Here is a 24,938-nt window from a genome sequence, read left to right as displayed (position 1 = left end):
CGGGCTTGTTCTTTCGAAGAAACTACATTTCCATGACGGCAGTGGGAGGGTTGTTGGGTAACAAGGTGGGGCCTGTTTGAGGCAACAAGTCGTGTGGAGCAGAGGAGGCGCAGGCGAACACAGCTTCTCTCCATCGGGTCACTTTCCAGCCGCAGGTGGTCCCCGCGCGTCCTGCGCCACCGCACTTTGTCAATGGGAATCTAACGTGTCCCAACTCCAGAGCTCACGCGCACAACACAGGGTCCACATGGACGCAGTGGGATCTCTTATTTGAAACCACTTCTCGTTTTATTTCTTTTTTTTTTGAGTTTTGCTCAAGGACGCGGGAAGTGAAGACTAACTTGGCAGATTTGTTCAGTGGCACCGCGCGTCTCGTCGTGCGTAATGCTCCGCGTGTAGAGACCGGAGCCTGTTCATTTCTTTTTATAGTTGAATGTTGTTGCGGTGTTCATAATGCCACTCTCCAGATTGGGCAAGCTTTTCCGTCTCCCCACCATTGAGATCAAGAAGAAGGTGAAGCAGTACGAGCACGTCCACCGGGACATCAACCCCAACGACTTATGGGAGATTGTTGGAGAGCTGGGCGACGGCGCCTTTGGGAAGGTCTACAAGGTGAGTGTGGATCCAGAGACACCTGCTGATCGATCTAAAGTTTAATCGATTGGTTGATCACCTGTTGGCTGCCACTTCAAAAACAGTTTAATCATCTCTGATGGCTTATTGGCTATTTCAACTTTTAAAGTGTCACTCTAGAAACGTTTTTGTCTAATTCAGAGATGAAGAATGATCAGTTGTCAACTCCCTACATTGATTTCCTTGTAGTTTGGGTTTCTGTGGTTATTTTGATGCTCATATCTTATATCCTGATCTTTCCTGGAATGTAAGTTTGCATTGTTTAGGGTTCGAACTACTTCCGTTTACCTTGAGGTGCTTCATCATCCCAGCAATTACCTACAAGGTGACTAATGTCTCAGCCATGTCGCCTGTCCACAGTCCCACTGAAACTCTAACTAGGTTTAGTCACCATTATTTAACTTTGGGTCACAGCTAAGCTCGATACTACACCACTCATGAAACAAATATTATTTATACAACACATTCTCAAAACAGCCAGTGCTTAGAGAGGACAAACAAAAAACAAGAGTACAAAACATCTCAGACAAGAAGTAAAAACAGTGTAGTTTAAAAAAACAGCAGATAAAAGAATACATCATTTAAAAGTAAGGACAGAAGAAACTATAGCAAAGACAATCAAGTACAATCCTTTCGATAAAGGTTTGTTTTGAGAGATAGTCAGTGAGGTTTCAAGATTACCTAAGACTGTCCACTTCCTCCTGCAACAACTACCTTCTACCCTTTTATTTTGAAGATGTTTCACTTGCTGTTTTACTGAAGTGCACATGAAGGACTCTCTCACTTCTCTTATGATCATTCCCAAACATTTAGAAAGTTCTGTAATCACCTTCCCTCCCACTGCCCCCGTCACATCTTGCTGTGAATCCAATGTGAATCCAATGTGAAGCAGCCGGAGGGACAGTGAAAGCCTCCGTCTGGTCCTCCCAAACCTCAGCAGCAGCAGCAGCAGTAGTTTTGGCTCGGAGGACTTATTTAATCTGGATGTGTTGGCTGGTCAGTCCCCTCTGTGGAGCACAGGCGCTCTGTGTCCGCGCTGCCCAGTGGAGCACAGTGGGAGTCTTTGACACATCAGGGGAGGCCTCAGTGGAAGAAGTGATTCCTTAGCATGACTTTGGGTTTACACTGAACAGGAAAATGTCGACTTTTCAGAGGACCCCACCTCGTTCAGGTATTTAGTTTGTAACTCACAGGTAGAAAACGACAAGGATGCCTCCACACCGGCCTTGTTTTCATACTGAGCATGCGTGTTTCAGTGGAGGCGGCGACTTGTCTGCAACGAAATGAAAAGACCACTGTTAAATTCACAGGTCTGAATTAAACTCATCATGAGTTGCCCTGTAATGTTTATTTTTAGCAGAGCAAACATGTGATAATCTTTGGCAACATATAGAAAATTAGAAAAGCATGGAGCGACCATGAAAACAAAAAGAAGCTTTTAGTTTCCTTCCAACAGGCTGCATGTGGAGCTGAGTGAACACAAGGTGCTGTACGTGTGGAGAAACCTTTTTAATATGTGTACACACGGAGGATTTTATTTTTGCAATGCAGGTTGGCTCCAAAACCCCAACTAAAGCCAAACTACACACACGATTGGGCGTGTTTTGAGAGTCATTCCACTTCAATAAACGCCAGGCCTTCAGCATTGTAAGGTGTCCCCACTGTGTCCGCCCTCTCGTATACGAATGTCTTGGCTCTGGCTTCTGTGTCCTCTCCCTAAGTGGGCTGCAGGAGGACGGCTCCGCACCTGCAGCTGTCAGACGCAAGCGGAGGGAGGCAGAGTGGGAGCACAGGGCCGAGGGAGGAAATGGTGGGACTTAGGTCAGGGGGACGACTTCCTCTCACAGCTCCCAAAATTCAGAATAAGCAGTTCGTCCGTGGGAGGCGAAGGCCTCAAGTGATGAATCGTGCATGTTTTCCGTTGTTAGTCTTTGATAGAGGAGGCGTGGAAGGAGGAGGAGGAGGCCCCAGTATCTCTGTCACCACTGAAATCAGCTGTTTTTTCAGACTGAGAGGAGCAGGGTTAATAAAAACAGCTGGTGTGACAGGCGGCACAATAAGATAATCTCTGCATAAGAAGACACTTTGAATTCTTATCACGTGCACATGGTGCGGGCGCCCTGCTCAGGCAGCCTCTGTTGTTTTTCAGCATCTGTCTCCTCGAGATGAAGAGCAGTCCTCTGTAATGGCACAGCATCGGCTGAGGGTACAGAGTGCTCCTGTCACGCAGACTCTGGAAAGGTTAATGTCGCCACTGAGGGAATAAGCACTCACTTTGTTACGTAAGCAGATCATTGAGGGGAAATCAAGCCATGTGTTTACACTGCAGGGACACTGTGGAAGGAAAGGACCCATAAAATGCAATATAATCCCACGCTTATCAAATACGTTCTGCTGATTTTTACAGTTGATCGTCTGCTGCAGGTTGGAAGCCTCAGATCAGGTTGAGGGGACACGGAGTGATTTAAGAAGACGGGAAAGAGAACCGCTTCACAAAATTACCTGTATTTTTTAAACTTCTCTAAAATACGGAATATTTAGTATCTATTCTGGCCTCAAATGTGTTTTTATGAATATGAAATTGCTTTTTAGTTTAACTGCTGCACCTCATTATATTTGTTTGAGGGTCAAGTGCCCAAAAACTTGATCTACTGCATCGAACATTAAAACCTTTTCATGACTTTCTAACTTCAGTTCCAACTTCTTAAAGACTCACATTGTTGAGCATAGTTTGGCTCTTAATTAACCTTCATACTTTGAACTTAAACATTTTCAAACTTTTTTTGTTGTCACATAACTTTAAAAGAAGAATTGCAGAGTATTCATTTTTAAATGTGGCTGCATAGTTTATGGAAACACATGCAGACAAACAACTCAAGTTTTCCGTGTCATAAGGTTACAGTGCTGTCAACCTCCGGTGTCACACGGTAGTTAACCACAAACACAGCAGGGAGTCTAACACTTAGTTCTTTTTCTTACTTTATGCTGGTATCAGGATGTTTATTTGAGAAGTGCTGCTTCACACAAGAACCTGGTTTAATAAACAAATCAAGCACTTGTTGATTTTGAGTTTAAACTCAAAAATAAATTCTCAATTACCTTATTAAAACCTTACTAGAGCCTGTTGGAGTTTGGCTATAACAGGAAAAAGTAATCGGCTAAATCTGTATTTTATTGATGTGCCATATAGGTGCTACTTTTATCTTTCAGTTTAATTGTCATGTTGGATTTCCTTTTAGTGCAGTGTTGTAAGAGCTTGACACATTGTTAAATTTGTTGCGCTATGTTGTGATTCATAAACATCTCCTCAGACATGTTTGTCTACGGGTACAGGGCTCATCCTGAAAGTAACCACATGACATGAGAATGTCTCACATCTCGTACATCCAGTGTGTCAGGATCTTGTCTTTTTTTATCTGTCTGTCCATGCATGCTCGCACTTGTTGAAGAAAGTTTGTGTGTGTGTGTGTGTGTGTGTGTGTGTGTGTGTGGGTGGCAGCAGCTGAAGCATGAAACAGAAGTTGTATGGTTCCCCTCACTAATTAATGAGCCGCGTGCCGCTGAGCACATTGCCCTGCTGCTGCTGCCGCCGGTGAAATGTTTCCATAGACACACGCGTGTCTGCAAGGTTACGCTCCAGCCGATTCCCATTGAGGGATGGAAACACGGTGCATCTTTCTCTCAGTTGGTCTGTGATGTGAAAGACTCTGCTCTAAACCTGGACTTTAACAGTGGTCAAGGGGAATGTGTGTGGTCATCTGCCTTTTGATCTTCATGCACAACCCTGAGGCTTGTTTGTAAAAGTGTCTACTTTGCAGTTTCTTTTAGATCTTAAATTATTTTTAGCTTTGTGAAGAGAAATTAGCTGGTCAGTAAAAACCAACTTTAGTTACAGGGTTATAAAAGGAACCAGAGGTTAGATAGACACTGTACAGTTGTGTATTGAGGCCACAGTTTTCCTGTGATGGCATTATTTGCCTGGTTGGACTTAATGGATGTGATTGTTTTTTTAGTCAATGCCAGAACATGTCTAATTGTCCCTGGGTCCAATTTAGAAAGGGTATAATCCTGAGGACCATTTGCTTTTTAAACATTTCCTTGTGCACATAAGGTTTGAATAAGTGGGGTCCTTTTTAATAGGCCAGATGTTGTGGGGAAACCTGAATTGCTTTATGGCTCGAAAGAGAAAAAAGTGTTGCACTGGTCTAGTTTAGATTGTCTCACAATGACAGAGTTTGCAACGAGTAAAAGGTTCATGTTGAAATCCCTCCAAACACGATCATCCTCTTCTGTCAAGTAAAAGCAAAATGAGTTAGGTGTCTTTGGTTAAGGGGAGGGTGGGGTGTAGTTTGCAACATCCTCTTTGCAAAGGAAAGCCACAAGGTTGATGTGAATTGCAAAGAGCCACGAAGACGCACGTGCTTTTAGTGAAACCATCGTCATCTAGAGGTTGGTGGGTCTAATCTCCGGGGGCAGCTGGGTGCACGCTGACTGATAAGAGCCGTGCTGGGTGGGCGTGTGCTCATCGGCCGGGAGTCGTCAAGGCTTTGAATGTTTGAACATTTTGCAGTGTTGATCAAAACTTGCACATCCAGAAAAATAGCCAATGCTTCCTCGGTGAGGGTTGTTACCTTTTGAGCTTTGCTCCGTCATGTGCTTCACACCCAGTTATGTGAATGCATAACTTTCATCCAGCGAGCAGGTGGATTGTTTTCAAAAGAGGAAAGATCTGCTGAGTTGATATCCTTAATCAAAGCTGTATCTTGAAACAGGTTTTCAGTCACTTAAGTAGTAGGTTCAGGTTCCCTGTATTGAAACAAGTGAACTCTTGAAATAAAGCACTCTCTCCTGCAAGGCTAACAGCGATGTCAGTTGATGTTAACTCACACACCAATAGTTTTAACTTTAGCTTTAACTGTGATTATACTGGAGCGACCAACAGAGGCCGGTCAATGGGAATAGACTCATTGTGACCAATGATGTGGACTTGTCACTTACTCACTCACTCAGTCGTGGACATAAGCGTGTGTAGGGCCGGCCCTGCTGACGCGGGTCAACCGAAATGTCAAGCTTGTGTTTTTTTTATACGATTTTTGCCTTTCTTGGCTGCGTTTCGCCACAAGACTCCACTTCCTGTTGTTTCAAGTTAAAGGTCCTCTGCAGTGTTGAAATGCAGTGGTGGCAATCATTTTGCAGCCCGGGACCGCCACTCCTGTCATGTTTCTTTTGTGTTGACAGAAAAATACAAATTGTATCGTAGTTTCAGCTGTTGAAAGAGCAAAATGTGCAACATCCCTTTTACGTTACTGGCTTAAACACACGTTATCCTTCTGATATGAAAATTGTCACATTTGGAAATATGATGTATTTTGCTGTTTCCTGAATTATTGTTTCGATTCTTTAAAAACAATCCTATCTCCAAGTTTGTTTTGAAATCTTGACAAATAAGAAATACATTTTCAGTGGCTTTCTACAGCTTTCTACTTTTATGTAATAAAACATAACTTTGTTGTAGTCCAAAACAAATGAGTAGCTTTCAAGTCGCTGTTTGCTCGTGCACTTTGTTCATCTGAGTGACAGATCATAGCTTCTCCAGGCGTCTGCTGTCAGAGGAGAGGTTTTATTAGCTGCTGTGGTTGTGCAGGAGCTGTAGGTTTTACAGGTTTTATGAGGGGGCAAAGGTCCAACCTACACACATTCCCCTGGCGGTGGTTGTGTGTGTTTTTGGAGACTGCGACACCCTATGCAAGCGGAAAATGCATTTGGTATGTTCCTTCAACCTGGAGGTGAGCGACCCAGGGGAAAGTCCTCTGTGTGTTATTGGTTACAGGAGGTCATTCTGGTCCGTTGACACTGGAAGTAATTATTCCTTTTTATAACAGTTTAAATGGACAAAAACTCCTTAATTGAGTTATAATATTAAAATAATGCTGATGGAGCATGGCTGGGAACGTGCGCGTGTAGGTGTGTGTTTACTCTGCCAGTGCACGCAGTGTGTTTGTATTGTAATGTGTCACTAACATCTGCTTTTCCAGCTTTCTCTAAATCTTTTGTTGAGCGGCAGCAGGCGTCCTCCTCTGTCACTGCGGCCTTCAGACAGTCGGTTACTGAAAACAGATGGATGAGTTTAGACGACAGACGAAGGGGGGGAAAACAGGAAGGGATGACAGACAAATCTGGTGAGGGGGGGGGGGACAAAAGCTGTACAGTTTGGCTGACAATGAACGAGGCAGGAAAGTAAAGACGCAAACATGTGCTACTGAAAAGGGATTAATTCCACGAGGGTCTTTTAAAAAAAGTCCGAATTTTAGGCCTTAAAAAGTGTGAAGTACCTTCAAATATTAAGTAGTAGGTCTTAGAGATGTTTCTGCCAGGTGAGGGTCCATCAGGGGATCCTTTTGCACTTAAACGACACAAAAGCCAAGTCACTAATGAACCTGGGGGAAGGGCAAAAACACCCATGCAGGGAGAGATCTGGTGAAACGAGCTGCGGGGACGGAGCAGAAACGCGTCCTCCTGCTCTCCATGGAAACCTGGACCCAAACAAAGCCGGAGACTGTTGTTCTCCTCTGGAGGAGAGCTGAGAGAGAGTGAAGAGTCAGTGGGTTAGAAACAGTGCAGCGTTTTGTTTTCCTCCTGGGATGGTGACAGCTACAGTGTGCGGTCTTATCCCTCCCCCGGTCCTGTGGTTGTGTGTCGTTGTTATGTCACGATTTACAGTGTTTTCTGTACAACTCTGACATCCGGCATCTCTGGTTTTTTCTTTTGTTTTCTTGTCTTTTCAGATTTTGGTGTAAACATGGTTCACATAAACATGTTGTTAGCGGCCGGGTGCCTGGACGCCCGGCCGCTAAAAACATGTGGCATCTACTCATTCACTCTGTAACTCAGTTAAAGCTGCTGAGTGTTACAGCATCCAATTACGCTACAGTCACAAAAACGCACTATCCCTCTGATGTGGTGTTAATCACGATATAATTAAGTTGATTATATCGTGATTGTTGTTATTGTGAGATATAATTTTTTAATTTTAACATTGTGTCTCATTTTAGCTGCACATGTTTGCTGCCCTGTGTGTCTGCTGTTGTTTCGAACTTTAACACTACATATCTGCAAGTGCATGAACGGGGCGGAAGTTCTGTGTCTCTACACAACCAAACAACCATGGCAGAAAGGGTTGAAGGAGAATTTGACATGATCACTAATCTGACAAAAGATTGGAAGGAAAGACGTCAGAGTTTGTGTTTTAATGGGAGAGGCTGGTGGAGTTTATATGTTTTTTAAGATTAAAAAGCATCGAGGAGGATGGAATGATGATGATGTCCCTTTCTGCAGTTTTTAACTTGTTCCTCTCTCATGGTGACAAACCCAAACGCACTCACACATCCACACACACACACGATGTCACGCTAACCGGTAGAAGGTCAGGTAAAGTCCTGTGTGAGACACAATGAGGCGTTTCTATGTAATTTCCTGTGTACAGTTGGTAAGACACACACACACACACACACACACACACACACACACACAGACACACTACACTTGAGGAGCCTCTGTGATGTAATGCATTCCTCCGGAGCATGCAAAAAACAACCACATTAATGCACAAGGCTCAATCTTACCCACTTTGTCCATCTCCCCGACCATCTGAAGGCCAGAGGCACATTCCTAAGCCTTGTTCCCACTGAGGTGTGTGTGTGTGTGTGTGTGTGTGTGTGTGTGTGTGTGTGTGTGTGTGTGTGTGTGTGTGTGTGTGTGTGTGTGTGTGTGTGTGTGTGTGTGTGTGTGTGTGTGTGTGTGTGTGTGTGTGTGTGTGTGTGTGTGTGTGTGTGTGTGTGTGGCTGGTTCAGGGATTTAGCTGTTGACAAGTTAAAGCTACAAAACAGCTCAAAAGTCTCAAACTTGCAACTCTTGACTCGACTTGTGTACTTGTGCCTAATTGATGTCACTATCATTATGAAAAAAAAAGAAGCATCTGGGGCACATCTGGAGATTTTTCCCCACCTGACAAATCATCTCTGCAAATTTGGCAAAAATCTTTAAAAACACCCAACCTACCTCTCAATGTTAAAGAGTGTGAAGTCTTTCCTCCTGATCTGGTTCTGCACCAAAATTTTGAAGGTTGTTTTCCGACCCACACCACATCCTTTGCACCAAGTCTTGTGGTAATCTGTTGCGTAATTCTGCTAACAGACAGACAGACACAGAGATGAAAACCTCATCTCATTGGCGGAAAAAGATTGTCTTACTGTGTCTGTCGAATAAACAATACTTCCACTAATTGTCTAAATCTTATAATGCACGTAACGATAAAACTTAACCATTTCATGATTAGGCTACAGATGCATATACCGTGTGTGTGAGTATATAAACAGATGCATGTGCAGTACATCAGAAGTCAGTCCCCGGACGGTGAGTTTGTGGAGGCTGACGGTGCAGCTGCAGGGTGGGGAGCGAGCGGCAGAGAGCTGAGATGTTAGCAGAGGAGTGAAAGTGTCTGGTGTCTCCGTGTTTACTGTGGAGGCTCGACAACCCAGCGACTGGCGGTTTGATGGCAGCAGGAGACGTCCTGTTGACTCGCACTGCGGGTTACTCCGCCGTGGCTTCTCCGGACCTCTGTTTGACAAACACGCTCGGACACACACACGCGCAGTCACGGTGTGCTGAGATGAGTCAAAGAGAGTGTGTGTGTGTGTGTGTGTGTGTGTGTGTGTGTGTGTGTGTGTGTGTGTGTGTGTGTGTGTGTGTGTGTGTGTGTGTGTGTGTGTGTGTGTGTGTGCGTGTGCGTGCTGCTGCGAGCCTGCTCTGTTTATTCAGATGTTTTCCCACAGCCCCTGCAAAGCGCGGAGGCATCGGACCCCACCAGGCTGTTTAGTCTGTCGAGTCTCTGCAGGTCACTGGGTCGACACGTGCACGCGGACACGCACACAGAAATATGCAGAATTCCTCCCCATGACGTTCTCGTCCATGCACCAGTTTTCACACTTTCACACTCAACACCCTGTCTGCAGCTAAAGAGGCCGTGTAGTTGTTGATGAAACAACTTTTTTTTTGCAGAGATGACTTTGAGGTTTTTCACAATGTGTGCAACATGAATCACAAACCGTTTAACTCTGTTTTTGAGTCTATTTTAAGTCCTGGCACATCTCCGCTCGGGCTCTTGCAATTATGGCAGTGAACCTGTGACTCTGACTGCAGGCGCACATTAATGTCGTGTTTAGCCACAACGTCCCGTCAGTCTGCACTCGCAACACTGTGACTCTTACACAAGGATGAACACTTGCTGTGCATCACTCTGTGCGTCACTGAAGAGCTTCGGTGTTTAGATGCTCCCCAGAAAGATAATGATGTCATTTTACTAGTTGACTTTGATTTCTGTGTGTGTGTGTGTGTGTGTGTGTGTGTGTGTGTGTGTGTGTGTGTGTGTGTGTGTGTGTGTGTGTGTGTGTGTGTGTGTGTGTGTGTGTGTGTGTGTGTGTGTGTGTGTGTGTGTGTGTGTTAGTTTGACACCTGATGGGTTTTGTGGTTAGTCCATTTCCCTCGTTGTGTAAGGAAAGTGTTGGACTGTCTTTATAGCCTTGTCTCTAAATTGAAATCATCATTGAAATCGCTGTCTCTCGCTTCCTTGACATTTTGCGTAAATGCCACAAAAAGTATATTTTAAAGGCAAACTGTAGATTCATTCAGTTCAAAGTGGTGAATGTCTGTATTCGTATTGTCTAAAGTTTGAGTTTTGTGTTCTCCACCTTTTTTATTCTAGCATATTTATAGAAAGAGTGTAAAAGTATAAAAAACGTGACACTTTTTCTTCCCCTTTCATATCAAACAGCCAACACCCTGTATCTACTCTGTTCATGATGTTTTCTGTGGGGGTTTAAAGAATCAAAATGTCTCTCTCTGGAGAAATGAAACTCTTTAGTTTAAAGGATCAGTTCCTCTGGGGAGAAGGAAACCTTCTTTACTCCTTTTTGCTTTTAAACACTTTAAACCTCAAAAGGAAAATGCAATAATCCATCGTGAGCTCTGCCATGACTCGTGCATATTGAACTCATTGTTCTATTTCTCCGACTTTCAGGCCAGGAACAAGGAGACCGGCGCTCTGGCCGCAGCCAAAGTGATCGAGACAAAATCCGAAGAAGAGCTGGAGGACTACATCGTGGAGATCGACATCCTGGCTAGATGTGACCACCGCTACATCGTCAAGCTGCTCGACGCCTTTTTCCATGACAACAAGCTGTGGGTAGGTGACACACAGGCGTCTGTTTCGCCAACCAGCTTCAAGTGTTAACACAGACGACCTTTCACTCCCTTCCTCCTTCCTCTCTACATGAGTGCACTCATAATGAACTCATATTGGTATAGCACCCAAATATATAATGTCCATATCACTGTTTGCACGTAGAAAAAAATAATTATAAAACAAGTTGTCAAACTGGGTTTAGCAAATAGTTTATAATTTTGTATAGAGCTCAGCCAGTTAGTTTAGATGAACGTACTGTATACGGCTGCATGGGAACCCTGTTATCAGGGCAGCTGTTGTATAGGACTGGTGCACATTGTACCAGAGGCACGTTATCTGCTGTCCACACTGTGACCCTCCTCACAAGATGTATTGTTTTCACCTCTGTCCGTTTTTACCCACAACACACACAGATGAAAGATCAGCGGGGAAGTGGTAAAACAAACTGTTTCCCCTTTTTTTTCTTAAACATCTAGAGTATATTTTTCCAGCATATGAAAGCTCTGACGGAAAATAAACACGAGACAAGTGAGTTGCATAAATGCCAGAAGAACCCCCGGGGTGACATAATGCATCAGAGGTAACACAAGCCGCACCCCGACGTCGCTGCATAAAGCGCAGATCAATTTCACTTTCGCAATTTTCTGCTCGTGAGTTATTTTTCCTCCCCGCACTCGCTCACTGGGTCAAGTGTAAACTTTTCAACTCCCTCTCTGTAATCTCCCACTCCCGTCAGGCCAAGACAAATAACAGTGACCTCATGCTGGGCCACAACCTGCAGTATGTGAGGAATTACAAGGCAGAGTCGAGACTAAAGATAGTTGTCGTCTTTGTGTTGTTGTTTCTGTGAACATGTAGAAATTGGATTTAACTTTTTATACTGAAATATATGAATAATAATTATGAATCCAGTCATGTTTTGACAGTGATGGACTGTTTTCTGTTTTACGCTGTTTATCGTTCAGGTTGTCTTCTATAAGATTTCAGGCCTGGTTGATTCGGTGATGTACGGTTACCCTGGTAACAGCAGCTCTTGAAGCTAACACTACTTGAGCGGCAACGCGAGAAATTAGTCCATTTACAGTGCAGCAAAACAAACTCATGTAAAGTTTATAAACTAAAAAGTCTTTCAAATACAGATCACCTTGCAACTCTCACATCTCTCTTCTTGTTCCTTTTACAAAAATTAAGTGAAATGACAGATTGTGGTCATTGCAAACCACATTACATTTCCTGTGACTGCTTCAGAATAAAAGCCAACCCCTGTTAAGCCAGTTAGTGAAATTTTGGCTGTGTGATATTTGTCCAGTTTAAAAAGTGGTAGTTGATGTAAAGGTTAATTGCAGGTCAATAAATGAGCCTATGAAAATCAAACAGATTTTTATGTTAAGTCCAACAAAACGTCACCAACAACAACATACTCCAGGAACATTAACATTACAAAGTGTAAGACAAATGTCACACGTCTACACACACACATACACACACACATCTGTGTCACAGTCCCAGAGCTGTTAATGGTTGTGTCAAATTCCTGAGCCTGGAAGGTGGACGTCCCCCATCAGTCAGAGCCGGACACTGTGAGACTGTTAGTTTGTGCTGATGAGTCAATTGTGCAAACGTCTCAGCTTGCAGCATTCAAACCTCGTGTGTGTGTGTGTGTGTGTGTGTGTGTGTGTGTGTGTGTGTGTGTGTGTGTGTGTGTGTGTGTGTGTGTGTGTGTGTGTGTGTGTGTGTGTGTGTGTGTGTGTGTGTGTGTGTGTGTGTGTGTGTGTGTGTGTGTGTGTGTGTGTGTGTGTGTGTACGTGTGCGTACATGAGGTTGCTGGCTTTTTCTTCACAACCTCACTACCAAGCTATGCTCAGATACTAATGCTTTCTGCAACACATTTGTTCTCAATCTCTGAATGACATTATTTTGGATTAGTGTTAAAACTTGATGCCAAAATATAGAAATATGCATCTATACACAATGTGAAAATGAGCAAGCTACTTAATTTCTCAAGTGTGTGTGCTGCATGCATTACAACCTTAGTAGTTGAAAGCCCAGTGGTTGGCGGTCAGGCTCCAGTAACCTCTGGTGGGGTGGACTATAGGCAGGGGTGAGGAAGATGCATTCCAGCGCTGACCCACCCGTTCTGCTTTCTGCTGCGTAAGAGAGGGATAGAGGAAGAGAGAGAGAGAGAGAGAGGGAGAGAGAAGGGTTGTTTGTTCCCTCTCTGCAACAATCTGGTCTTGAGGCTTGTGAGTCAGTCGGGCTGGCAGCGTGAGAAACAGAGGGCCTTTACCATGGGGATGGGACCGCTGACATCAGCACGATGAGAGGGACGAACAGAAAGGGAATGAAAGGGGGAAGAGAGGAGGACTGTAAACCAAGAGGACATAAATGACCATAGAAGAGCCTGCAGTGGAATCTAGTCATGCAGAAAGTTTAGATTTCGTTTTTTTTTTTTGCTGAGATTTTGATATATGCTTCCACATCAGTTCTCAGCTCTCAGCAGTTTTCTTGGGAGTGATGTCATTGATAGGAGTTCCCATGAACATTGTTGACAGTGCAGCCTGTTGATTTATCGAGAGGAACGAGTAAAAGGATTCTGGACACAGATAGTTCTGTTGATTTATTATATTTTTCAAGTAAATGTAAATTTTGTTTTGAGCACCAAGAAGTTCCACTCCCCCCCCTGCTGTGTTAGAGTGAAAGGTGAATTCTCCAAAGAATATCTAGATTAAATCCCCACATGTTTTATTATGTTATAAAGACCAATGGATCACATCAGCAGGAATTGAATCACCAACAGTAAAACTTGTTCTACAGACGTCTCCTCTATCCTCTAAACTCCTGCACGCTTCACTTACGGTGGCCTGTAGCTGACATGAAATGACCAAACGTAATGCTGCTTTCAGCTGTACTCAGAGGCGAGATCCGGCAGGAATGTCTAATTAGGAGGTACAGAATAACAACAGCCGTAGAGATGGGATGAGAGTATTAGAAATCAGAAAAGAGCCACTGCTCCTTCATGTCAAAAGGGGCCAGTTGAGGTGGTTTGGGCAATATTATCAGGATGCTTCCATCCGACGGGGTGGAGATAGACTCAGATGCTTGAAAGACCACATATCCCATCTGGCTCTGGAACACCTCAGGTTTACCAGGAGGAGCTGTAAAGTGTAGCTGGGGAGTGGGATGCCTGGAACACCCTGGTTGGTTTGCGAGTTTAAAGACTTAAAGGTTCAGTGTGTAGAATTTATCTGGTGGTGAAGTTACATGTTGCAGCTGAATAGCCCTCAACTCTCCTTCCAAACATGAAAGAGAACCTGTGGCAGCCTTCAGTTGTCATAAAAACTCAAACTTACTACTGTAAAAAAACATGGCGGCCTCCGTAGAGAGGACCCGCTCCCGATGTAAATATGAAGTATTTAAATATAAAGAGCCCATTCTAGGATAAAGAAAACTACAATTTAGATGAAACACACTAATGAAAACATCACTAGGATTATTTTATATTCAATTTCTGCCAATAGATCCCTTTCACCTAAATCTAACACATGGAACCATTCAAGATTGTGTGGTTTAACCCATTAAAACCAGTTTGAAAATGTTAAAGCCTCACGGCTCCGTAGTGGGAAAGTGCCACTAATGTTGTTCCTCATAATCTGTGTGTTTTCCTATCACGTATCCCGTCGTTCTTTTTAAGAGCTCTGAGTTTGATAGAGTAGGAAGAGACGAGCGGGCTCTTGTTACAAAGTCCTGCTGCTCGGTGTTTTTAGACACAGAGAGACAAACGCAGTCATCTTTATTATTTTACACTATTTGCAAACAGTGGGGTCGACATAAGAAAGCAGTCTTTGGTTGCTAGGTGAAGTTTGATCAATCAGCAAATCCTCAATAAAAGCTTTGTGTCCCTGCTGGCACCGTCTCACCTCAGAGAAAACACAGGTCACGGAGGCATTAGTCATGTTCATTGAATGGCAGGAGTGTGATTCATGATTATAAATGGCTGTATCTCTTAATCCAGGATCGACTGCAGCGTCAAAGCAGGTCTACGAACAGACTTATAAATTCTTCAGACGAGCTAAGTTAGAGGAGCACACGGCGGGTATGCTATGCAACCAGCTGGACCAGTTGGGGCACATTGCTCACAGCAGAACATCATGTCACCTCTCTCAGGCAGGAAGAGTGATTGAGACGCTGATGAAAACTCAAACCTTTTGCCTCAGGCAGCAGTGTAATGATGGGAGGTTGTTTTTGAACAGAAAGAACAAAATAATGTGTGCGTGATTAGTCGTGAGCGGGAATAGGGAACTGGTTTGTACTGAAACAGACAGTAAACCACCCAATTGTAGTGTTAAGGAAATACATTAAGGAAGTATGATACGTGTGTGTGTGTATGTACATGAAGAATCTTCATGCAGATTCAAGATTTGTTTGGGACATGACACATACTGAGAACATGTTTTACAGAAGTTATATAAACATCAGTGTCAGGAGACTGTTAATATTATTAATCATGATAATCAAATAATAATCTTAAGAACGATAACGTGTTTCATTAGTATAGCACTTTTAACAAATCCTATAAGACACTTTACATCGGTTAAAAAACTGAGAAAGCAAATAAAATCAAATGACGATAATTATAAAACACACATCATGAAATTACTTTAAACTTGTACGGCAATTTCTGGTTTCTTAGTGGCCGGATAAATCAAATTGGCAGACTTTCTGACTGTTACACTGATTGACACTTGGTTACACGTTATTTATCTTCAATATATTGGAAGCAGTGGAGCGTGTAACCAGACTGTCTCTCCAGTGTCTGCCATTAAAGACGAGAGATTAAGATTCAAACATTTGTACCATGACAGCGTGAAACTATTTGGGTTTGTCAATCCGAACTTCACAAAGGAACATTGTGGAAAACCAGAAAAGGAGGAATGTCAACGTTGGCATGCCGTTCCAGGTAAAACAAAGTGTGTGTGTGGGGGTGTGTGTGTGTCCATGTGCCTACGTGTGCTTGTTGGTATGCGAGCTTCTTGCGTTGGTCTGTGCACCTTTTGTACTTGTAATTCTCTGGGTTTCTTTGTCTGGACTGAAACTCCACGCCCTGTCCAGCACAGGGTGATCCCTTTTGACAGTGCTGTCATTAGTAACCAGGGAGGAAATAAGAATGAGCTCATGAGGTATGCAGCACAACACCTATGATTGATCCTTTGACCATCAATGAATCATAAGAAATTAAACAGGTTCATACTACATTTATATATGTCAACTGTTCTGCACAGGATACATACGAAATCCTGGTGTGTTTTTCATTTTCTTTGGCCCCACTTGAATGAAGTGTGTGTGTGTGTGTGTGTGTGTGTGTGTGTGTGTGTGTGTGTGTGTGTGTGTGTGTGTGTGTGTGTGTGTGTGTGTGTGTGTGTGTGTGTGTGTGTGTGTGTGTGTGTGTGTGTGTGTGTGAGACTGACTATGTAAGGAGAGAAAATGAAATGTGATTATTGGAAGTTCTGTCATCCAACGAGATACCATTTAGGGAGCGTGCTCTCAGAATCCGCGTGTGTGTGTTTGTACTACACTGCTAATCTGTTATTAAATATTTTGACTGGAAAGGAAGTGTGTGCACAGCTTGACTGTTTGTCAGTGTGGTACTCAAACCACAGAGAGTTTGATGCAGACAAACGCAGAGCAGAACAGTTTGCAGTGCAGGCTGCTGATACACTCAGCCAGAGATAACTAATAATAGAAACAGCTAATAAAAAGAAAATAATTGATTTGACCTCTTTACCACCAGATGCAGTGTAAAATCGTGATTCTCTGTCCGCTGACTGTGTTGGGTATTAAAACAGTATATTACAGTTTCCACTGCTGTGAGAAAAGCTTTCTTAGCTTCCTCTAAATGCAACAAAAACATGTTTTATTTTTAAACTCAAATGTCAACCCACAAAAATCTATTTCACATAGTTCTGATTAACCTCTATGGAAAATGTATTTCACTGATCCACAGCAGGGGAAATGGTCCCATGTGTCCAGAGTAATCATAGGTCAAAGTTACTCCCTGTTTGAGTCACTACAGACAATATTACGCGTTAACATTTTTCTGAGGTCACTTTAAACGCATCATCTGATCCTTTCCTCCCTACACTTTGACTTGAGTCACCGAAAACAAGAAAGATCTTGTTTTTTCCGATTCTTACAAAATCTAGTAAATAGTAGTGATAGTAGTAGTAGTAGTAGTAGTGGTGCATGTGATTGGATGGATGTGATTAGTGTTATTAATTAACTTAAGATAACTTTAGTGCTGTGCTTCATTCAGGTTTTTTACGAAATTGCTCTCAAGTCCAAACATCAAATCCTTCAGTGCCTAACATTTCTAGTTAAGGAATCAAATACAGTTCATTAATAGAATATTAGGAGATTCAAATATTGCATGGTTGTGACAGTGAAGAGTTGAAGAAGAAACAACAGCTTTGTAAAAACTTTGTGATCTATTGTTTGTATTCACAAACATCTGTTTGCTGAATACTCCACATATAAAATACTGGTTCAGGCTAAAACCTCCTTCTCTCTTTTCCCAGATCATGATCGAGTTCTGCCCCGGAGGTGCCGTGGATGCCACAATGCTCGGTAAGCCCCAGTGTCTCTTTCTCTTGTTGTCTTCTTTGTGTCACCAAAAGACCTCCACCGTCCTCCCTGTCCCCTTCTCCACTGCTGGGACACCTACACCTTCAGCAGTGACCTTGAGACAACGTAGAGATGCACCGCCCCGGCCTTGAAAACTTTTAGAAAGCAGTTGGACATAGTGGAGTCCTCCTGTGTGGGAAATCCCCCTGGTGTGTTTTCACTGTGTAATCCACATCCTCATAACTGTCTGCGTCCCCGCTGCAGCTAACCAAACACAGACACCGGAGAATAAAGTCTTTAGGGCCGGACTGAGTGTGAAAGCCCCTCTGATCTGGGATTATTTATCCAGGTTTAGGTTTACCTGTTTCTGTTTTTCTTTTGTGGGGGTTGAAACACTAGACGAGTCCTTTTAGTTTTGCCATGATTGTATGTGCACTAAATATGGAATGTGTAAGTTTCAACCCTGTTGTCTCCATCCCTCTCTCCTGCCTTGTGTCTCACCTCTCTGTCGTCTCTCTCCTCCATCAGAGCTGGATCGTTGTCTGACGGAGCCGCAGATTAAGGTGGTTTGCCGTCAGATGTTGGAGGCTCTGGTTTATCTGCACAGCATCAAGATCATCCACAGAGACCTGAAGGCTGGAAACATCCTCCTCATGCTGGACGGGGACATCAAGCTTGGTGAGGGCTTCAAGCATCTTGCTTTAAACTACTTCTGGTTTTAGGTGCTCTTATGTAAGGTAATGCTTCAGTGGGTGCAGAAAGTCAGAAAAACATTACAGTGTGCTTAGAAGTTAATCCATTATGGAGTTAACCTTGAGGACAGCGATATTTCCCTTTTAATGCATGAGCTGACAATCATTTAGAATAGAACATTTTCGTTTTGTACAGTTGAATCTACATTTAGAGAAATTAACCTTTCAGCAGTCGCACTCATGAATATCAATCCCCTAAATATGCCTGAGAAAAATGTTGAAAAATAACCCCATCTAACAATGATAAAAGAAAATCTAAGACCCCCCCCCATTTGGATCAGCATCAACTTTAATGGGTTCTTCCCTGACCCACATTCTTCCTTTCAGTTTTGTGATAATCTATCCAGCTGTTTTTGCGTTATCTTGCTGACAAACAAACAAATCTACAAACCAATGGACATGGGTGATAATATAACCTCCTTGGTGGAAGTCTTAAAATCTATCTATCGACCTATAGTCTGTTGTTCCTTTGTCTTACATGGAAGACACACACACACACACACACACACACACACACACACACACACACACACACACACACACACACACACACACACACACACACACACACACACACACACACACACACAGTCGGTGTGTTTTTATTGGTAGGCCTTTTGAAGAGTTCTCCACATTCTTCACATTGCACAGCTGAAGTTCTGGATCCGTCCCAATGGTCAGTATGGTTTGGATTAGTGAAGCTTTCCACAGACAGCTCAATCTCCTTCAAGGTGCTTTATGTGTAAGTGTCACCTGAGGCTTTGCTGATTTGTCTGAACAGCTGCCGGACATTTGGATCCTCGCACATAGAACTTGAAACAAAAAAACACAAATACACTTTTACATACACAATGCTTTACTGTCTTTAGTCTCTTTGGCTCTCAGTCACTTTGCATGCTCAACAAACCAAAACACTGAGAACTCATTGAGGCCTCGTGCACCTTCAGAGCCAGGTATTATTTATTTGTGGAACTAGCTGTACTTTTGTGTAGTTTATGTTGATTTAAAATGGTTTATTGCTCTGTGGTTACATTAAAACTAATTTAATTCATTATTCTTCATTCTATCTTTTCTTTGTCGACCACTGTGCTTCCCGAGCTGAACTTGTATTTCCGCCGCTGTTCATTCTTCCCCGAGACGCCACAGCGCGATATAATCACTGGGAGTTGCCCCTTTTTGAACTCATTTAGCATGACACTGACTCATTGGCAGTCTCCAAACTTCTCCAACTGCATGTTAATTCAAACAAGGGAGTTATTAACTGTCTTTGTGGCCACTCGTCACGTTGTGCGTTCCCTCCGCCCGTGATGAGCGACGTCGAACATTATGTTCTCCCGTTCAGTGCAGCTCCCTGTTTATAAAACTCCTCAGACACTGTTGATCTCTCGGTACAGTATGTTCAGGAATGTGACTGATTTAGAAAAGATACATACATGTCAAGGTCATCAGAGAAAAAGCTTCTTCCTCCTTCCTGCTCTTTTATCGAGGTCACGATCAATAACAAAGGCACAATACTCGTGATTAAATGCTCTGTTTGTATTTTTCCACCGAAACCCTTCATGAATCTGTCGGGTTTCCCCTTTAAAACACCTTTTACTGTGCAGTCGATTACTTCCTGCTGAAGTAATGTGATTTATTATGAGAGCTTTTATAGTTTTGTAGTGTAGAAATATTTGCATCTCATCATGACAGTGCTTATTGAGAAACACACCCTTGAGAACTGTGTTTTAAGGGAACTTGAGTGCAGGTTCAACCCAGTGATGCAGCAGATTTTAGAGCAGAAGTGGAAGGAGCCCTTTGGTTTGAACCTTTTATTGGTATAATTGTGCTAAAATACAGAGGATGTAAATGTGTGAACTCGTAGTCGGTGTACAATCAAATCTGTACAACAGTTTTTGTCTTGTGTTAGAAGTAAAAAATTCTAGAAACTTTCGACCGCAACAGTCCAAATGATATGTTTGACTGGGAAGTCGAGGATATTTGAATTGTAGTCTGCGAAACCACGACAGCCTCGCTGCCTTGTGGGTAAAATCCCCGGGTCTCTGCCAGACACTCCTCCACGCCGGGCATACCACCGCTCGTAAAATTCTTACTCACAGAGAAAAAGAACACGTTCAGCCAAAGTGAGAACACTCCTGTAATGTGAGGGTCATGTCAGGGAAAAGGCGGTAGCTCGTACAGGAGATACGATCATTCTGGCTTTGTGTCTCTGCCCATCAGAATTTCATGAGTCGTCTAATAAAGGGGCTTTTGGGGAGGGGTCTTTGAACTTATCTCATATCATCTTTCTGTCTTTATTTCTGCAGCTGATTTTGGTGTGTCTGCAAAAAACACCAAAACCCTACAAAGGAGAGATTCATTCATTGGAACACCGTACTGGTGAGTACAACATAGACTCTGCACCGTTTACCTTGATATGAAGCCATTAACCACCCTCACATGAGCTATATAAACTGTGGAACATCCCTTTGTTGATAAAAGCATATTGTTATGTGCACACACACTTAACCTAACACTCACACTGGGCTTTAATCCTCCATTGTTGTCACAGCAGTGCAGTCGTCTCTTTACCTGAACAAGTTGGAAACATGCTCTCTCAAGTCTGCACAGTGAACCTTGTCCTATAGTTCTCTCTCTCTCCTACGTGAATATGACCAGTTAACCATTGACCAGAACAGGTTATCCTCCATCAGAAATACCCTTCCAAGCTCCATGAAAACACGGCCGTGCCCTCCGGGTTGCACAATCCCGAGCGGTCCTGAAAAGATTCTGGCAGACGGCTTTGCATTATACCTTTACTTGAATGCGCTGATAAGCAAAGTCGACAAGGAACCGGGGGAGCAAACATTGGTTTCTTTGTGCTTGAGTAAATCCAAGAGCTCAGATAAGAGTTGTGAGAGAGCCGCTTTGCAAATCGTTGGCAAACACACGCGCGCATCAAGTGTGCTTGATGTTGACACGGGCCTAAGTAATACAAATCTGAGACAATTGGCAGCACAGACATCATCATCATCACGATGTGTTTTTATGATCAGAAACATCCAGACAGGACCCGTTAAATCACAAATATCATTTATGTGCAGTAAACCTCATCTGCTTTGCATTCAGGCTGATTTCCTGTGTCTGTTTCTCAGGATGGCCCCAGAGGTGGTCATGTGTGAGACCATGAAGGACGCTCCGTACGACTACAAAGCGGATATCTGGTCCCTGGGAATCACGCTGATCGAGCTCGCCCAGATCGAACCCCCCCACCACGAGCTCAACCCCATGAGGGTGCTGCTGAAGATCGCCAAGTCGGAGCCGCCCACCCTGGAGCAGCCGCACAAATGGTGAGACAGGTGCATAGAGAAATGAATCAGAATGAGGATTTTTTTTTTAGATTTCACTGTGTCATTTCCTGTAATCTCGACTCAGTGCATGTTGTCCGTCCCCCTCTGCCCACTGTCCGTTTGGCCCCTTTACCAAAAACTGCAACAGCAACTCATCAGAGACCCAGAATGTGGGCGAGCACCAGACGATAACTTTTCCATATCAGCCTCTTGAGTCTGATTGTTCCATAGCTGCAAATTCAGTGCTACAAGAATGAAGTTGTCAGGTGTTGAAGAAGAGACATGGGGATGTGGAGCTGACTCATCACACCCCCGCTGAAAGCTGAGCACTTGTGCACGAGGATGATCCACATGCACCGACGTCACTTATCTGGAAATGTTCTGTTTTGTTCCTTCGTTGCCTCCCCCTCTTTCTTCATCGCTCTTGTTTTTGATTGAATACTGTTGCTTGTGTTATTCAAGGTCGCAGCAGTTTAAAGATTTCCTGAAGAAAAGTTTGGATAAAAACCCGGAGACTCGTCCGACCGCAACACAACTCCTGGAGGTAGGTGGGCCCTGCCGCAGTGTGCAATTATAACCCCCGGCCAATTTTACACAGTGCTGAACTTTGATAAATGACGGAGCATTGTCCTCGCGCTGTCCTTATCTTGCACCGACACACACATATACGGAGCAGTTTAATCTTCTATTTTAAGAAGTGAATGGAGTGATCTATGGCAGGGGAGTGAGCGGTGCCCCCCCCCTCCCCGAGGGCACTGGCATGTGAGTGGGAGAGGAGTAGAAGGAGTGGAGGGGGCAAGAAATGGAGTGGGATGGCATAAAAAGTTAAGTGGAAGAAAAAGTCAAAGCTGTTCATGGTACAGTAGAGGGAGGTGAATGAACTCATGTGAAATCGCACTCTGAGAAAGTCCCAAAAAGTGTTCAACCTCCTGTGTTTTAAAGAAACAGCAAATCCACATAAATTTGACAATGAGGCAAAGAAACCTCAAGTGTTTACATGCATCTGCACTGGAGACATTGCCAAAAAAGACCTAGATGACAGTTCCTCTGGCTGTAAAGATATCTGAGGATGAGTTTTCACAACTGTTTCTCAGAATCCAGAATCTCGAGTGTGAAGAATGAGAGAGAGAGAGAGAGAGGGAGAGAAAAAGGGTGTGGATTAAAGCACGAGAGCAGTGGTTATTAAAATTCAGAGCCACGGTTTCCTGTCTGCATCCCGCAGCCGAGGGAATGCCAGCTATTTACATTCCCACTCCGCAGCCAATGGCGTGCCTGGATTCACCACGAGCTCCCCACCTCTGGCCAATTGCAGGGAGGCAGAGATGAAAAACCCCGAGACCCGGGGCCCTCCGGGAATTCTGCATGTGTGCTCCAGTGGGGTGGGACTTGGGGGTGGGTGGGGAGAAGACAGGCGCGGTCCGTTTTTTTGGTGGCGTGCTGGAGGTTTTAGATGTTTATCATGCCTGCTGCGCCTAACAGCTGTCAGATAGCACTCACTGCAGATAGCTGTGATAACGAGGGCATTAAATGTTTGTCTGCGTGACGTCAGTTCACAGGAAGTTAGTGCATGTGACAAAGGTTCGATCAGACGTTCTAATCCTGTAATTCCCTGTAGATGTGGTAGCAGATGTCGAAACAGACAAATGAATCATAGACCTGTGTGTGTGTGTGTGTGTGTGTGTGTGTGTGTAAGAAGAGGAAATGAAGGTACAACACATCATGAAGTTTTTTTTAAAATCAGTTTAACCATCTTACAACCCCTTCTCTCGTGCGTCTTGCCTTCTGTGTGCCTCATGTGTTGTGGTTAGGAATGTATACAAAAACAACATGACCCAGTATCAGTCACTGTGGCTGTGCGGCTGGCGGGAAACCATGTAGTCATTATACTGAATATAGCTACTCCTCCCACATACTGTATTGCTCATGGATTCTTATACAGCTTCCATTCTGGATGTTTTCCCCTGTAGTGTGTCTGTATGATGGGTAGTTGTACAATGGGGGTATTTGGCAGGTTTATAGAGATTTATAGTGATTTTGCAACATTGATATTTGTACCTGAACCATAACTGACATCATACAATCCTTCGCCTTGAACCATAACGATTATATCTTTATGTTTAAGACAAACCCTGAGTGACCTTACACCTGATTACCATCATCTCCAATGTCCATCATGGGGAGAAAAGCTCCATTATACCAGTAAACTTATAACCCGAGACCCTTACTAAGCATGAACTTGCCTTAGAATAACCACGTTAAGTTTTCTTCAGTATCTAAGTAAACAAGTGATAAGGCCATAATTCACCGGAGGATCATTTTCACAGGGACTATTTTTTTAGTAGAAAGAAGTCCCAGTGAGGTTTGAGGATTATACAGAGAAAGAAGAGCACCTCAAGTGAGGCAGGAAATACAAATTAGGCAAAATCAGTTTTGACTGATTTTAAAAAGTCCAGAATTACTACGTGCAACATCCCAACTCTTGCTCCAAACTTAGCCTAAACAAATCTTTACCTCCAGAGAAAAACTTGCTTTGCCTCAGGAAAACCTGGAGATCTGAGTTCACTTGTAACTGTTTGAATTTTAAATCTCAAATGTTCACCCACTGTAGGAACTCTAATGGCACCTGAAGATAAATAAGAAGAGATTCACCGATAAAATATCAAACATTTAATAGTTACAGCTTCTTAAATGTAAGAATCTGCCATTTTTCACTGTCTTGAACTTTCACTGTTTCCTGGTGTCAAGATATCAATAGATAATAATAATCCTTAAGTGTGATTTCTCTTTAACTCCATCACTCTTTTGATTGAGCTTTTTTAAAGTTTCATTTACACTTGAAATGCATCTGCCCTCTGCAACACCCGCTCTGCGCACACACCCTCCTCCAGATGTCACAGATTAGGAGGAAATATGTCAAGTATTATTGGAGCATTACACAAGATGCATTTCCTCAAGTCACTCTGAGCCTCTTCAGGTTTAACAGTCTGATGCCAGCTCCCTCCGCCTGTTGGTGCTTACTCAGAAAATGGAAGCGTGGCTGCGGCATCTCGATCATTTCAGCTAACCGCTAAGAATGTCACAAATTAACCAGTGTGGCTGTCTCCTGCATCAGTTGCTGAATTTGTGTTCTTTAAATTCCAATCCCATGATGCTTCCTGTGCACTCGTGTTCTTGCTGCTCTCTGCTCTGCAAGACATCTCCTCACTTCCTTAGAATGAAACACACTTAATTGCAGAAGTATTTCATGCATATGTTTGATAGTTGAATTGAGGAGTAGCTTGAGTGGCAGCATTTTCATTTACAAGTAACATAAATACAAAATGAAGATCATTTGCATTGGATCTTGCTCACTCTCTCCATTGATTC

At 43.4% G+C, this 24,938-nt stretch overlaps 1 protein-coding gene across 1 annotated transcript in view; it reads left to right on the top strand.

Annotated features, from left to right (window-relative positions):
- The first annotated feature begins 3 nt into the window (after window positions 1-3).
- Window positions 4-24,938, top strand: part of stk10 (serine/threonine kinase 10) — a 37,716-nt gene continuing 12,781 nt past the window's right edge. The window contains exons 1-7 of the mRNA XM_047343376.1: window positions 4-612; window positions 10,709-10,873; window positions 17,446-17,494; window positions 18,020-18,169; window positions 20,550-20,622; window positions 21,378-21,572; window positions 22,035-22,116. Of these exons, the coding sequence (XP_047199332.1) occupies window positions 454-612; window positions 10,709-10,873; window positions 17,446-17,494; window positions 18,020-18,169; window positions 20,550-20,622; window positions 21,378-21,572; window positions 22,035-22,116 (873 nt within the window). The 5' untranslated portion in view covers window positions 4-453. The remainder of the gene's footprint in view (window positions 613-10,708; window positions 10,874-17,445; window positions 17,495-18,019; window positions 18,170-20,549; window positions 20,623-21,377; window positions 21,573-22,034; window positions 22,117-24,938) is intronic.

Source organism: Hippoglossus stenolepis, chromosome 15 (assembly GCF_022539355.2).
Source record: "Hippoglossus stenolepis isolate QCI-W04-F060 chromosome 15, HSTE1.2, whole genome shotgun sequence".
Lineage (NCBI taxonomy): Eukaryota > Metazoa > Chordata > Actinopteri > Pleuronectiformes > Pleuronectidae > Hippoglossus > Hippoglossus stenolepis.
Note: the sequence above shows the minus strand (reverse complement) of the source record. Positions and strands in the feature narration are given on the sequence as shown.